This window comes from Plecotus auritus (assembly GCF_963455305.1).
Source record: "Plecotus auritus genome assembly, chromosome: 3".
Taxonomy (NCBI): Eukaryota; Metazoa; Chordata; class Mammalia; order Chiroptera; family Vespertilionidae; genus Plecotus; species Plecotus auritus.
Window position 1 is genome coordinate 174501004 of NC_137772.1, and position 15910 is coordinate 174516913.

Sequence of the window (15910 nt, forward strand, 5' to 3'; positions counted from 1 at the left end):
AATGCAAAAAAAAAAGAAAGAAAATACATTTTCAGATGAAGGAAAACTAAAAGAATCTGTCACCTGCAGCCTGGAAACCTACTTTAAAAAGAAGGCAGAAGTTCTTCAGAATGAAGGAAAATAATACTGGAGGAAAGCAATAAGCCTCTTGCCGTCTCTGTGAAATGGAAAGATATTTTCAATGCCAAAGAGTTGCTGTGGAGATTACATGCAATGGCATAATTGAAGTTCTTGGCACTTTGCCTAGCACACAGTGGGTGCACAATAAATGCTTGCAATTGTTTGGATGATGGGGGGGGTGGTTTCTAGTTTTATTACTAATGGGGAATAGCTTTGTTCAGCAGTTCAGCCAGTACAATGCCAAGCACAGGTGGTTGCTGCAGTGTCAGGTGACTGTATACAGCATCTGCATCCAAAGCACCTGAACCTTGAGTCACAGGCAAGCAGACAGCTGCTTGGCCTTTCCTACTCCTGCAGCCATGACTGAGCCTCTGTCCAGCCAACTCTGGGAGTTTGCCGCCCTCTGCTGGCTGCCAACTTCCAAGGTGCCAATGCACAGGGCATTTCCAAAGCAAAGTATTTGGCGATTTGACATGGGGTGGGGGTAGCTTAGACTCCTTTAAAACAATTTTTTCTTCCAAAATTGTATTTAGGACACAAACACTACAACAATGAATAGCAACTTTGAGAAAGAAACCCACGGCCTGTCTCAGCAGCCCAGCACAGCACTGTTTTCACCTTTCTGTGTTTGCGTCAGTCTTTGTTCCCGCAGGTGCTCAGAAAACCACAGCCTCGAAGCAGGAAAAACCCACAGAGGGCTCTGAGTCCTACGGCTTTCAAACTGGGAGTGCTCCTTGGGGCCTAAGCACCAGAGCTTCCCACAAGGTAGCATTTTCTGCCAAACATCCAATATCTAACGTACCCAAGATACCCATTCATTTATACATTCAATCAGTCAACAAATATTTACTGAGCACTTACTATAGTCCCAGCACTGATCTAAGTAAGTGCTTGAAGCCCATCAATGACTAAAACACATGAAATCCCTTCTCCCATGGAGTTTATTTTTGGGTGAGAGGCAATATTGACTAATATCAATAAATAGAACAAGTAAGACAGTTACAGAGTAAGTTAGAGTGTTAAGTGCTATGGAACATAGAGAAAGATCTGAGCAAGATAAGCCTGGTGGAGAATGCCTAGGAATGGAAGGGCAGGTTGCCATTTTTAAAAGAAGGGTCAGGGACCTCTGTGAGAGGCAATCTTTGAGTAAAGACCCACAGGAGCAAAGCATGTGGCTGAGGAAAGAGCATTCTGGACAGAAGGGACACCCAGTGCAAAGGCCCTGAGTCAGGAGTGTGCAGTGTGTCTGAGGAGCAGCAGAAGGCTGGTGTGGCTGCCAAGAGCAAGAAGCTGAGGTGAGACAGGTAACAGCAGGGGCAGGCAGTGCATGCATGGCCTTGCTGGCCACTGCTAGGATTTGTCTTTTATTCCTAGTGAAATGGGGAATCATCAGGGTGTTTGAGCAGAGGAGTGACATAATCCAACTTAATGTTTTAAGGGGATCACTCTTCAGTGCTTAGAATGGAGTGGACCGGGCCAAACCAAGCAGAGACCAGTGTTTCAATCCTATCTGTTTTTATAACTATATATGCAGTCATGTGTCGCTTAACAACAGGGACACATTCTCAGAAATGCATCGTTAGGCAATTTCATTGGTGTGTGAACCTCATAGAGTGCACTTGCACCAACCTACATGGTACAGCCTACTACACACCTAGGCTATATGGTGTCGCCTATGGCTCCTAGGCTACAAGCCTGTACAGCATGGGACTGTGCTGAATACTGTAGGCAATTGTACCACAATGGTATTTGTATATATACATCTCTAAACATAGCAGGGAAAATATGGGATAAAAGACAACAAGCGGTGCACCCAACAGGGCACTCACTATGAATGGAGCTGGCAGGACAGCAGGCTGCTGTGGGCGAGGCAGTGAGTGAGTGAATGTGAGGGCCTGGGACATTCCACTACTTAGACTTTATAAACACTGTACACTTAGGCTGCACTAAGTTTATCAAAAATATTTTTCTTTCTTCAATAACAAATTGAACTTAGCTTATTGTAATGTTTTTACTTTAATGTATACTCTTTCGATTTCTTTTAATGGCCAGGAACTACATCTGGGAGACCTGAGTCCCACTGAGGCCCTGTGTGTCTTCCCAGCACAGGGCCACGAGTGGTCTGGCTCAAAGAACATCCCCACTCCTGCATCAAGTAGCTGATAGCATCAACTATCTGTTTTAGATAGCCGTTTTCATCCTAAGATTTAGGGAAATTACTCCAGTGCTAAAAATAAAAGAAGAAAAAATTTCCAAACCATTAATATGACCCTTTCTGAAATTAGAGGTTCTGGATTTACTTAGCACCTGCTGTGACCCAAAGTAGCCACAGGGAACAGCAAAGCCTCTGGGAAAGCAGCCTGCAGGAGGGTGCGGCTTGCTTTGGGGGGAAGACTAGAGAACCTCCGAGTTCCTGGTGAAGAAGCCTGGGATGGTGGGGCAGCCCAGGGAGCAGCTGTGCCGACTGGATGAGGGGCCCCGCTTCTGATGTGTTGGGGATGGGCCAGTGGTTCATCCAGCTCCTTCCTATTGGTCCAACCTCAATCCTGTCATATGGGGTCTCTGAGTCATGCCCAAGTTTTATAAAAGCCAAAGAATGTGTCACAGCACTAGAAGACCCTTTGAGAGCTGTGTCCCAGCACCAGGAGGTGATGCAGATGCAACCACAGAGCAAAAGTGAGAAGACCAGCAGAGATGATGGGTGATGTCTGACGTGGATAAGCCATGTGGGCAGCCACCAAGGCCCTGCTCAGGATGTGCCTTGTCCATAGGGAGCTATTCAGAGTCTATTCCGGAGAGCTAGCCAGCAAAGACAGTGAGATGATCCATGAGCGCCCCAGCAGATACAAATACAGAATCGCAAGGGTCAACCAGGCAGGCCGGGAAGGTATCTGAGCTCCCTTGTCTTTGGACAAGTCCAGAAGCATTTCCAGGAGGGGAGGGGGACAGGTAAGCATAGTAGAGGCAGCAAAAGGGAAGGGAGATAGTGAGCCCCTAGAGTGGGGAAGAGAAGCATTCCCCCAACAAGCATAGGTAACACGAAGGAGGAGGATGACTCCCTGAGGTGGATCCCATGGGGATGGTAAGGCCTCTGGGGAAACCCCAGGAGATGGACCACAGGAAGGGAACAGCTTCAGAGGGAGTGGGGGAAGTTGCCTGGGGCTCCAGGGTGGGGTAAACAAGCTCTCTCATCCAATTAACTCTTGAAGGCTTCCTGAAAGAGGTGACTTCTTGGGAGCATTTTAAATTACAGGGAGGACATGGGTTCTTGAGTGGGCATTCCCAACACTGGGTGTGACTTTCAAAAGGTATGGGGACAGGAGAGTACAAGACCAAAAGGGTGATGAAGGACAACACCCAGGACAAAAGGGTGTGGACGGGGATGATTGGAGTTACCCAGGAAGGGCACTGTATGAGCTGCCTGCTGAGACAGGGATGGGGAGAAATCACAGCCTCCCTCTGACTAGTTCAAAAGGCTTACTGGAAGAGGTGGCTGGCTGTTCTGGGACATTCCAGGCAAAGTATAACCAGGGAGAATGCTTGGCGTATGGGAGCAAATAGGGCAGGAAATGAGGAGGAGGCCAGGGAAGGGAGGTCCAGCTCTCCTCCCAGCACAGGACTGGGATCTGGTCCTACTGAGCCTAGATAGCGGATGATGGGCAGAGAGAGGCACGGAGCTATGGGTTTTATATACTTCCCTTGGGTAGAACCATATGGCAAAGGTCTATCTGCCATGGAACCAGGGCAGCTGTGTCAGACTGGTCTGACCTGTGAGTTTCTCACTTGCCCTGAATGACCTGGTAACAGCCCAGCCCCTCCAATCCAAAGTGCATCCAGACAGCAATCCTGGGAAGCCCCACCCCCGCCCTGGCCTCAGCTGCCATCTGCAGTGACACAAACTTTACCTAGTGCCCATGAGCACATCCCTGTGCCGGATTGGGCCTGCCCTCACCCCAGACCTACCCAGGTGCCCATTGTTCTGGATAGTTCTGCCGGTCCTGGATGGGCAAACTTATTTCTGAAAGCAGTGGGGCTTCCCTGGGTATCCTGGGTCCCCTAGCTCCCCTTTCCTGTCCTCAGTGCCCACGTCCAATTCAAGGTGGAGGTTTGGGAGGGATGTCGGTGTGTGTGTGCGGTGGGTATAGGGGAGCAGCTGATACATGAGCCACCCTATAGGAAAAAATCTTCACTCCCTCCTGCCCCCAGGAAGCAGCAGAAATGGGTCTGCTTCCGTGCTCCTCAATAAGCTGAAGGAAGCAGAGGCTCACAAGTGAGAGAAGAGGGTGAGGTTTTATGGGCTCTTGAGGCTGCTGAGCAGAGGGCTCACCCCTCCTCTCCCTCCCACACTCAGCCACCACCCTCCTCCCCACTTTCAAAGGGCTGAATCCCTCTTGGCCCACATATCAGCTCCAGGTCCACACAACTGTCAGTCCGTGAGCTCACTGTCCAAGGCATCAAAATACATCCTTGGACCCAGGCCAGCTCAGCCCCCGCTGAGGGGTGGAGGTTGGGAAACCATCCCCTGTGCTCCTCAATATAGCTTCCTGTCTCCGCCCCCAGACTCCACCCCAAATTTTTATACTAATGAAATCAGGTTAAAGAAAACATGAAAGGCAGCCTTGGAACCGTAAAGAAGTCATAAACACATAGAGGAGGTGAAGGCTGTGGGTGGGGCAAGGAACAGGCCCAGTGTCTGCTGAGGGAAGGGTGAAGGGGGTTGTGAGGGGGGCCTTCTGATAGGAAGCAAGAGTCCTTTTCATTTATGCAGAATGTTCTGGTCCCCAAAGCACATTTGTGTGTTATTATCTACTTAATCCTCCCAACAACCCTGGGAGGTAAGGATGAATTCCATATTACGGCCAAAACAAATAGAAGCTCAGAGAGGTTAAGAATTTCCTCAAAGCCACACAACTAGAAAGAGTCCAAATTTGAACCAGGTTTTCCAACTTTGATTCCATTGCCCAGGTGGCTAAATCCAAGCAGCTTTCCCAAGGGTGACTCTGCTTTGAAAATCACCTGGGGCCATCATGAGGCTACATCAGGGGTGGGCAAACTTTTTGACTCGAGGGCCACAGTGGGTTCTTAAACTGGACCGGAGGGCCGGAACAAAAGCATGGTTGGAGTGTTTGTGTGAACTAATATAAATTCAAAGTAAAGGAGCGGAGGGGAGAGCAAGAGAACCAGATAGAACAGCCGGATCCGGCCCTCAGACCGTAGTTTGCCCACGGCTGGACATGCTCCCGCACCTGCTGCCCAAGGCCCTTCTGTCCTACTCAGAAGAACAGGTGTGGAATGTGGAGACAGAAACCAATCAGCCTGGTCCTCAGCGAAGACCTGAGCCAGGCCCAGCTGTAGAGACGAGGGCAGACCTGGTACAGGACGTCGTGCATTTGAGGGAAGATTCAGGGAAAGATGGCAGAGTGGCAGTGTCTGGTTCTGGGAGTTGTCGCCCTCAAAGGAATTTCATCAGCTGTCACATCAGCTGCGGCTCCTAACACCTCGGATGTCTAGCTAACCTCCCTAGGAGCAGGGACTACCTCCTCTAGGTCTGTGCTCACTAAACTTTAAAAGAATAGCAACCGTGTTTCCAATAAGGGTCCCCAACACACACAGGGAGGCAAGGAAGTTAGAAGGAGCCAGGATCCCAGAGCCCCCAGGAGCCAGAAATCAGTCCTTAGACAAGAAGAGCCACCTTCCCACCCAGCAGTCTCTAAATGTTCCTCTAAGGGTGACCGTTCTGGGGCTGCCCAACAGGATGAGTACCTCCTCTGGCTGGTGGTCTTGGAAGAGACTCAAAGGACCTGTTTCTTCTTAAATAGTCAAGGGAAGGTGCCCAGAGCACGTTCATAGCAGCCAGGTTATCCCAGGTTAGGGTTCTCCATCCCTAGCCAAGCAGGAGAAAGTGGCTAAAGGGGAGGCTCCCCATTACTCACAAGTGGCTGTTATTGAGGCCACTGAAAGTTACGTGGTTTGCAGTTTTGCTGGGTGAGAAATGAAGGCTCTGAAGCAGAGTCTTCTGGACTGGAATCCAGAAGGTTCTAAGAGATTGTGCTTCCCGTCCTGCAGGGAGCATGGTCAGAATGGTCCCTCTGTCCTGACCCACCTCCCAGGCAATGCTACGGGTGGGTTTGAGTTCGCCTAACCTATCAGCCCCTGAAACTCAATCATTTATTTGACAAGGGACACTTCATGGAGCCAAGAGGAAAGAGGTGATAACATCTCATGGTCTCACCCAATCTGGGCTCCTAGCACTTCCCCCTGAGACAGGGCCCCTGCCTCTACCCCAAACCAGCCACGGAGACTGTTGTGCAGTTCATATCCGTCTCCAGGTGTAGGTTGAGGCCATCTCACAGGGAGAGTATGAGAAAATTAATTACTTAATGTATGTAAACGAGCTTTGAAGATGAAAAGTGCAAACACACAGTGTTCTTAATAACATCTTCAATACTTTTACGCAGTCCCAGAGTCGCCGCTGAGCTCACCTTTAAGACGAGTCTTTGGGGAGTTGCTGGCAAACTCCCCAAGCCAATAAACAACATAAAATGCCTTTTCACTACTTTTATGCCGCCAACCCTCGCTCTCCCCTCCAATAAAAGGGCCAGGAAGGACCAGAGAGGCCAGAGGAACCTGAGCAGCGCACCCACAGCCCTGGAAGAGGCTCTGCTCAGACCCACACGATGTCCTGCCGCTCCTACCGGATCAACTCGGGATGTGGGGTCACCAGGACCTTCAGCTCCTGCTCGGCTGTGGCCCCCAAAACAAGCAGCCGCTGCTGCATCACCGCCGCCCCTTATAGAGGGGTGTCCTGCTACCGGGGGCTGACCGGGACCTTCGGTAGCCGCAGCCTCTCTCACCTGGGTGCCTGTGGGCCCCGCATGGCAGTGGGCGGCTTCCGCTCTGGCTCCTGTGGACGCAGCTTCGGATACCGCTCAGGAGGCGTGTGCGGACCCAGCCCGCCCTGCATCACCACCGTGTCCGTCAATGAGAGCCTCCTCACGCCCCTCAACCTGGAGATCGACCCCGATGCGCAGTGCATCAAGCATGAGGAGAAGGAGCAGATCAAGTGTCTTAACAATAGGTTTGCTGCCTTCATCGACAAGGTCAGTGAGGCCCAGGATGGTCCAGAGAAGGCTCCAGCCCTGCCCTCCCTTGGGAAGGTCCTGGTCTGTTGGGGATGCAGCATGGCAGCCAGGTGTGAGACAGCAGAGGGAGAGAAATGCAACCGTTATAGGCAGGAGGATTGATTTTCACTGTTTAATTCCAGCAAAGTGTATTGAGGGCCCAGAGTTGTCCAGAAATCAAGTCTGCGGTCTAATTGCTTGTGTGCTTCCGGAGATAACAGAGGAATATCAGAACTGCCCCTGAAAAACTGGACTGGGCACTGGGTGCTGAAAGAATGGGCGTGAATGGGGAGAACAAAAGGCATGTGGCTCATGGCCCAGGCAGCACAGGAAGAGGCTGGGGCATGGCTGGGAGCCCTGTGCCTACCCCATCCTTGCTCTGCCCCTCTGCAGTTTGAGACCTCAGACAAATGGTGGTTGTGGGGATTTATGGGTTCATGCATGAAAAATGTGGGTACATAGTAAGTGTTAGCTGTTAGCATTATTTTCCAAGGATAGTAGTAAGCAAGGAGGTGCGACAGCTAACCAAGCAGGCTCGGAAGCCTCTTTCATGGATGCAAGGCTGGGACTATGGAAGGGAAGGCAGCGGGCTGATGAGAGGAGGCCCACTGGCACTGTGTGATAAATGCCACCCATAAAGGCCACCTTTGCACCTCCCTTCGTACTGGTTCCTTTGGTGTCCATGATGCCTCACTCTGGTGGCATACATAGAACCACGCTCTGAGGACTGGGATCGGGGGCTCTGGGGGTGACAGGGTGACCTTCTGTTATCACTTTCTCTGTAGTGATCTAAGTTAAACCTCAAACTGGCCCAATGGGGTATATTATTATCTCTATTTTTTCAATAACAAATTGAAGCTGAGAGAGTTTAGATGAGTTATTTAGATATACTGTGGTGCGCAGGTGAAGTGGACTCAAAGGACAGCAGATCCTGGCTCCAGCAATGTGTAGCAATAAGCTAGTGATTTCACACCAAGTACTGTTTCCCCATCTGTATGTGGATGGAAATAACATCTCCCCACCCAAAGGATTGTAAGGACTGAATGAAGTAGATAGAGGAAGAATATAGATATAGATATAGATATAGATATAGATATAGATATAGATATAGATATAGATGTAGATGTAGATGTAGATGTAGATGTAGATGTAGATGTAGATGTAGATGTAGATGTAGATGTAGATATAGATGTAGGTATAGGTATAGGTATAGGTATAGGTATAGGTATAGGTATAGGTATAGGTATAGGTATAGGTATAGATATAGATATGTAGATATAGATGATATAGATATAGATGTTATGGATATAGATGGATGTGTGTGTGACTGTGTGTGTGTATCCTAGCACAGGCCCTGGTACCACATAGTAAATATTCAATAAGTGTTTCATAAATGAATAAATAAATTATAATAATTGTTAATTATAGTGATTTCAGTAATAGTTAAGCTAGTGAAGCACTTACTATGTGTGAGGGATTAACTTGTTCAATTTTCACTACTTTAAGGAAAGTACTATCATCATCTCTGTTTTATAAATGAGAAAACCAAGCACTGAGACGTTAGACAACTTTCCCACTTAGAGTGGCAGACCTGGGGCTTGAACCAGACTTTTGGTGTCTAGCCTGAGTGCTTTCCCTCACACCCACTCAGCCTCCCTGGGGGAGAGCCAGGGCCCTTGAGTTGCAGACACTCAACCCCATGGCTCAGCACTTGGCTGGACCTGGCTGTTCAGGGAACATCCGGGCAGAGGGAGCTCTATGGACCATGCACCCTCTAGACTCCCCAACGAGTCTCTTTCCACACCCTGAGCAGGTGCGCTTCCTGGAGCAGCAGAACAAGCTGCTGGAGACCAAGTGGCAGTACTACCAGAACCAGCGCTGCTGCGAGAGCAACCTGGAGCCGCTGTTCAATGGCTACATCGAGACGCTGAGGCGGGAGGCCGAGTGTGTGGAGGCCGACAGCGGGAGGCTGGCCTCAGAACTCAACCACGTGCAGGAGGTGCTGGAGGGCTACAAGAAGAAGTGAGTGCAGCACAACTAGGGGGGACATAGGGAAAGGGGAAGTCTCCGCCCATAACCTTCTAGAAGCAGCTTCTCTAAGATTCCTGCCATCAACAGGAGCTACCTGGATCCCCAGGGAATGTCCAGGAGAGACCTAGGTTTCTTCGGATTCTTTGGCTTCACCTCCACTGCTGGGAGGTCCTGTGGGTCTCAGAGCTGGTTTCAGAGGAGTGAGGAAAGGAATCCCAATGGGTTCTGTAGCTATCTTTGTTTCTGCCCCTCCCAGCTCACCGTATGACGTAGGCTCTGTGCTCGCCCTGCCCAGGGCATTAACTCTCTCTGGATCTAGATTTGGGGTGTAGAGAGGGATTCCCTAATCTCATCCCACAAGCAGAACTGAGGTGGAACAAGCTAGGCTGGCACAAGGGCTAGCTCATGAATAACACACAAAAGAGACCATGAGAAGAACAAGATAACATTTGCAGGGAGTTCATCCCTTTTGACCCCCGGAAGAGCTTACCTGGGAACTGGGCTGGTATCTTAAGCGCCAACCCCTCAGCTCTGGTCCCTCTGTCCCCCACACTCAGGTATGAAGAGGAGGTGGCTCTGAGAGCCACGGCAGAGAACGAGTTCGTGGTTCTAAAGAAGGTGAGGGGACTGGTCACAGGGCAGGCAGGGAGGGGCACCCAGCTGTGAAACCTCCACCAGGGTGCACGGTCACCACACTGAACACAGGGGCACTTCCTTCATTGGGCCTCCCACACACACCCTTCCTCCTCTCTCCACCACCAGGACGTGGATTGTGCATACCTGCGGAAATCAGACCTGGAGGCTAACGTGGAGGCCCTGGTGGAGGAGTCCAGCTTCCTGAAGCGCCTCTATGACGAGGTGAGGGGGCCCCTGCCAACCAGCCAGGGCAGTGAAGGGGAGATGTGGAGACCGGGGGGAGAGGGGCAAAGGTGTTTTGTGTGCATGTGTTTGCATGTGTATGTGTGATATAAGCATGAAAAGAGCATGTACACACAAGCAAAAAAGGCATTGTGTGTGGCTGTCACAGACACCTGTATGTATGTGGAGTTGAGAGTCTGGCATACGTGTTTGAGGACTGTGGATTGTGTGTGGTCAGGCCTCTCTATGTCTGTGAGCACTTCTGTGTGTTGTAGTGTGTATTGTGTGCCTGTGTGTGGTCTGTGCACATGTCAGTCTACACATGGATATGAAAGTACATATGTGGGGGTGGGGATCAGGGTGGGTTTCTAGTTAGACAGGCATCTTAATTAATGGGAAAATCACTAGTCCTGGCATTGAAACTCCAGTTCCCCTGGCGGGTGACTTTGAGTTAGGCCTTTTTCATATGCTGGGCCTCAGTTTTCCCATTTGTTAAATCAGAGGCTGTCCCCAGCTGACCTCTAGGGCCCCTTCCAGTTTTGTTGCTTTATGATGTGACTGTGTGTGAATGAAAGCAGGTGGGAACATGAGAATCAGCAGTCATGTAGCAATGACCAGTGTCCCCTCCGGAGAGTGGGCACTGTCCCCAGGGGTGGAGCACATGGCCCAGACCAGGCAACAGAACCAAATGCATTGACTGTTGATCCCCCAGGAGCTCCAGGTTCTCCACGCCCACATCTCAGACACCTCGGTCATCGTGAAGATGGACAACAGCAGGGACCTGAACATGGACTGCGTTGTGGCTGAGATCAAGGCCCAGTATGATGACGTCGCCAGTCGCAGCCGAGCCGAGGCCGAGTCCTGGTACCGCAGCAAGGTGAGTGGCATAGGACACCTACCACTTAGACATGGCAGTGGGAGGGATGTGAGGTATATATTAGAAAAGGCTACTTTTGTCTAGGATTTCTGATCCTAGGGAGGGTAACAGAGGCCAGACAGCTCTCGGGTTGAGGGGGCAGGGCAGGGCTGCCATGAGTGATTGCACAGGCTGAGCACTGTACAGCCTGCACTAACATCCATGGTGTCCTGAATGGGGGGATGTCTCATCCTGAGCCTCAGGAGCATCTCTGCTTCCCCCCAGTGCGAGGAGATGAAAGCCACAGTGATCCGTCACGGGGAGACCCTGCGCCGCACCAAGGAGGAGATCAATGAGCTGAACCGCATGGTCCAGAGGCTGACCGCCGAGATTGAGAATGCCAAGTGCCAGGTACGGGTGTGGGGAGCATTCAGATGCCAAGCACAAGCAGACAGCAGCACCAAGCCCTTTGCCCTCTGGCCCCAAGCAGGCCTCACAGTGTGCATGTGACCCAGAGAGTGGGCATGGGCTCTACCACATCACACACTTGAGCTGGGATGAGCTGTATCACTGATGACCCTCTTCTTGGCCACCCTGTGACCACCACCAGAGAGAAATGGTGAAAAGCTTACTCATCTCCTCCTTCATGTGTACATCCCATTAACTACCTGGTCATAGGGAGTTAACCTGCCTTTTCTCTGGGACCTTCCACTCCCTGACCTAATCTATCAGCTTGGGTGCCTTTTCTCTCATCCTTGTCTTCACTTCTCCTTCCCCATAGCGGGCCAAGCTGGAGGCTGCCGTGGCCGAGGCAGAGCAACAGGGCGAAGCGGCCATCAGTGATGCCCGCTGCAAGTTAGCTGAGCTGGAGGCCGCCCTGCAAAAGGCCAAGCAGGACATGGCCTGCCTGCTCAAGGAGTACCAGGAGGTGATGAACTCCAAGCTGGGCCTGGACATCGAGATCGCCACCTACAGGCGCCTGCTGGAGGGCGAGGAGCACAGGTGGGGCTAAGAAAGACCTTGTGGAGTATAGGAGTTCCTGGGGGATTAAATTTCCTTAAGCCCAGGTGTGAGCTACATCTTCACCCACCACTAGTACAGGTCAAGCTTCAATAACAATTATCAAATGCCTATTATGTGCTAGGCATGTGCTAAGTGCTCACAATCTGATGAGGTAGGAATCGTTTTCCCATCCAAAGATAAGGAGTAAGACTCAGTGTCTGGTGACTTTCTCTGGCCACACAGTTAATAAGTGCAGTAGCCAGGACCTGCACCCAAGTCATGTGCCTCTGAAATCCATGGTCTTTGAGTAGCTGCCTACAAGAGGCTGCAGGCAGGCTTGCTCATTTTAAGGACAATGCATTCTAATCGTATGCACACATACATGCACGTAGTAGCTCTTCATTGACCACAAAGCCCTTTCACACACACTGGTGCATGTGATTTGACTGCTTTCTGTGAGCCCAAACATACTACCCAGCGTGGGTCTGGTCTCCCAAATTGGAAGCAATGGTAGAGTTCATAATCTCACCTACCTCTGCTGAAAATCAGAAGACCTTGTCTCCATGGTCAGAGAACAGTTAAAGAAAGCGAGCCTTTAATGCAGACTTGGGGGAGCCCTTCCCGCTTCTGGGGGTAGGATCTGTACACAGGACAGCCCTCTCTGTGCCCAAGCATCATCTCAGTGAATCCAGCTCAGTGTCCAAAGTTAACAGTTTTCTTTCTTTACAGGCTGTGTGAAGGTGTGGGTGCCGTGAATGTTTGTAAGTATCTGCTGGAAACCCCCTAGAAAATGGCTTTGTTGATGGGCAAAGTGAACCCTACAGCCTAGCCCCCTGAACCTGGAAAGTTCCTTCATCCTCCCCTGGAGTCTCACTGGGGACACGAAGGGTTGAGCGCCCTCCCTGGTGGAGAAGTGAACTGCAGGCCATGGAAACGGGGCTAAGCAGCTTTGCCCCTCTGGGTTCCCAGGGTCCCCTGGTCCTTCTTGCCCCTGTCCCCTAGAAGGGCTGAGAAGCTGAGAGGAGCTGGGCATGAGTTTTTAACCACTTTGAGGAGGAGGAAGCGCCTGCCATGTGGAAGCCAATTGGCATCTGTCACGGGGTTAGTGAGATCATGGCGGGCCCCTCACTCCAAGGTGTCCCCTCTTCCCACAGGCGTCAGCAGCTCCCGCGGTGGAGTCACCTGTGGGGGCCTCACGTGTAGCACCACCCCGGGGCGCCAGATTGTCTCCGGCCCCATGGCCACCGGGGGCAGCATCACGGTGATGGCGCCTGACTCCTGCGCCCCCTGCCAGCCGCGCCCCTCCAGCTTCAGTTGCGGGAGCAGCCGGTCTGTCCGCTTTGCATAGTCTGGGGCCACCTGCGTCCGTATGTGCACAGACGGTGTGTGAATGGAAATGTGTGCTTGCTTCTGGAATTTTCCACATGTTCCTACAAAGGGACAGACCCTGGGGCCGCTCCGCCACCTTCTCTTTTTAGGGAGTTGTTTCCTGGTTCTCCTCTTGGCTTCAGTTAGAAAGTCATTCCCAGCCTTTCACTTAAGTCCAATTTAACTCAGAAATACCCGTGGCTAATTTGCACTGTTCACCAAGCTCTCTGGGACATTACCAGTCACCCGGATGGCTGGACATCATGGGAACTTGGCCTTCCCCTGGAACAAGAAACGAGCCTAACCATCCTCAGGTCTCAACAACCTGAGAATCAGAGAGGAAGTTCCCCTACCCCCCAACACACCCCGCAGCTCCCTCTGCTGGTTGGGAAGGTTTCTGCAGGGAGCACCTGCCCCGTGGTCATTTTTGTGTGTTATGCTAGTCTCTCTGACTGACTACCTTCCTCTGAGTTAACCTGTTCCAGCCAGACTCCTCACGTGACCTCCCATTGAGAGGCCCGTTAAGGGGAGGAAAATCCTTTTGACTTTGGACAGGTATTGCTATTGAATGCACTTTATACATTTCAAAGAAAACTCCACAGTTGCTCCAGATCTCCCTTTGCCCATGCAGCAGGGGTCTGTCCAACACGCAGCAGGTGGGATGTAGAAGGTTAGGCCACTTCCTGGGTCCCTGGCTTGTTACGACTGTCTATGGGTGGCTTGCCTTCTGGGTTATCTCAATCGGTGTTTCAATAAATACTGCTGCGATGCAAGGATATGTAATCTTATGAACACAGTGTCCAGCATTCTGACTCTCAGCTCCCTCTTGCCCCATCTCCCACTGGCCAAACCTTTCCAGCCCCACCCCCACCCGTGCAGTGTTTCCCCAATTCCCCAGTGATTCTGCCTGTTCCTGTCCACTCCATAGCCTGATTCCAACTCAGTACTCTTCGGTCCACTCAGGCCTGGACCACAGCTCCAGCTCCCGCCATGACCTCTTTCTTCTTGACCATACCCCACATGCCCCCAGCAGCCAAAGTCCCATCCCAAACTCATCACTCTCACCCCCTCCCACCTGGTTCAAACCAGTTCCCAGCCTATGTGTGGGCTCCTTATGCCAAGCACAAGCTCCCTTCATCTCCTCTTTTTCCACCTGCTCCTCAGCCCACCCAGTGCTGATCTTCCTAGATGAGAGCTCCACCTAATGGAGACAGGTCTACCCTCTGAGGCCACTAAAGAATGTTCCACATGGACTCATAAGCCATTCCACACCCCTCCTCCCATTTGCCTTTGCTCGCTGCTCTCTGTACTTTCCCTCCCCACCCTCCCTTTCACATGCACACATCCCCCTCCCCCTGAACCATAGTGTCCAAAACTCTGAGGGTCTCTGGTTTTTGTCTTTGTGGCTTGGGGCCAGGGATGTCATTGGGTGTGCCTGGAGTCTGAATCAAGCTGGAAGTTCCTTGAGGGCAGGAAGTGTCTCCTCCTGACTCTGACATCCAACTAGTCCTAAGATGTGGCTCTGGGCCATGTCAGGCCTGGAGTGGTTGAATGAACACAGGCAGTGGTAGAACAGGAGTTGTAGACATCAACCCCCTTGGACTCATCTCCATTTATCCATAGGAGGTGAATCCAAGACACTATTCCACACAGATGTTCACCTGCCAGCCCCCCTCTGCTGCCCCATCCCCCAGCCTTTCCCTGGGAGAAGTTAAGTCATTCTTATGAATCCTCACTTCAGGCCCAAAGGGTTGCAACTTCACCGGAGGCAGTGGCCTCTTCTGAGTGCTCAGCTGACACCTGTTCCCCTCCTTTCTCCCACCTGTCTGGGCCTTAAGGTTATGATCATAGTCACAAGAGGCCAACGTTCAATTTGGGGCACCTCATTCATCCATAAGAAAGGGCAAATCTCAGGGGCTGAGAAGTCCAGAGATCAAAATTTGAGCATTAACTCTGCCATGTCTGAGGGACACCTTTGGCAAGAAGTGGCCTCCATGCTGTGGCCATCAGCCTGTCAACCTGGGGACCCTTTCCAGCCCCGCCACCTTCTGTGGTCCTGGGGTGCTGGAGTAAGTCTGTGCTTGGGGATAACACCTTGATGTTACCATGGGTTTGGGCCAAGCATAACTAAAATGCCAAATACACACCCCCAAATATGGCACCATGTTTTAAAAAGCTGAACAGCCAGGAGCTTAGAGTATTAATAAGCTTTTAATAAGTTTTCATGCTTGGTGTGCAAAGACCAGTCCACCATTCAATCAGCCAGAGTCACCGTTGTTTTGAAGATGGAAATTCTCCCATAGCCCTCCTTGCAGCCAACAGCAAAATGCAGAGCAAACTCCTCTGGTTCAAGGATTCCGGGGCTCCCACAGCCTCTCCTGATAAAAGAGCTATTCCCCATGGAAAGTAAAAGGTGCAATTCAAGGGTAACTATGAACTAAAGTTTTATTAGAAAAAAAAAACAAATTTAAAGGAGAGGCCAAGTGGTCTGGAATCAAGAGTTTAGGGAAGTCAAAAGAGCAGGCGGCCCAAATGATAAAGTTGGCCCATGTGG

The 15910-nt window shown here is 51.1% G+C and overlaps 1 protein-coding gene across 1 annotated transcript; it reads left to right on the forward strand.

The window, feature by feature from the left end:
- Positions 1–6797: 6797 nt before the first annotated feature.
- On the forward strand, positions 6798–13336 carry LOC308243587 (keratin, type II cuticular Hb5; the record flags this gene model as incomplete). The annotated part of the gene is made up of 9 exons (XM_080659239.1): positions 6798–7220; positions 9055–9263; positions 9830–9890; positions 10035–10130; positions 10843–11007; positions 11272–11397; positions 11768–11988; positions 12718–12749; positions 13143–13336. 9 exons carry the CDS (start codon positions 6798–6800, stop codon positions 13334–13336), a joined length of 1527 nt encoding a protein of 508 aa, XP_080515365.1.
- Between the last annotated feature and the right edge of the window lie 2574 nt (positions 13337–15910).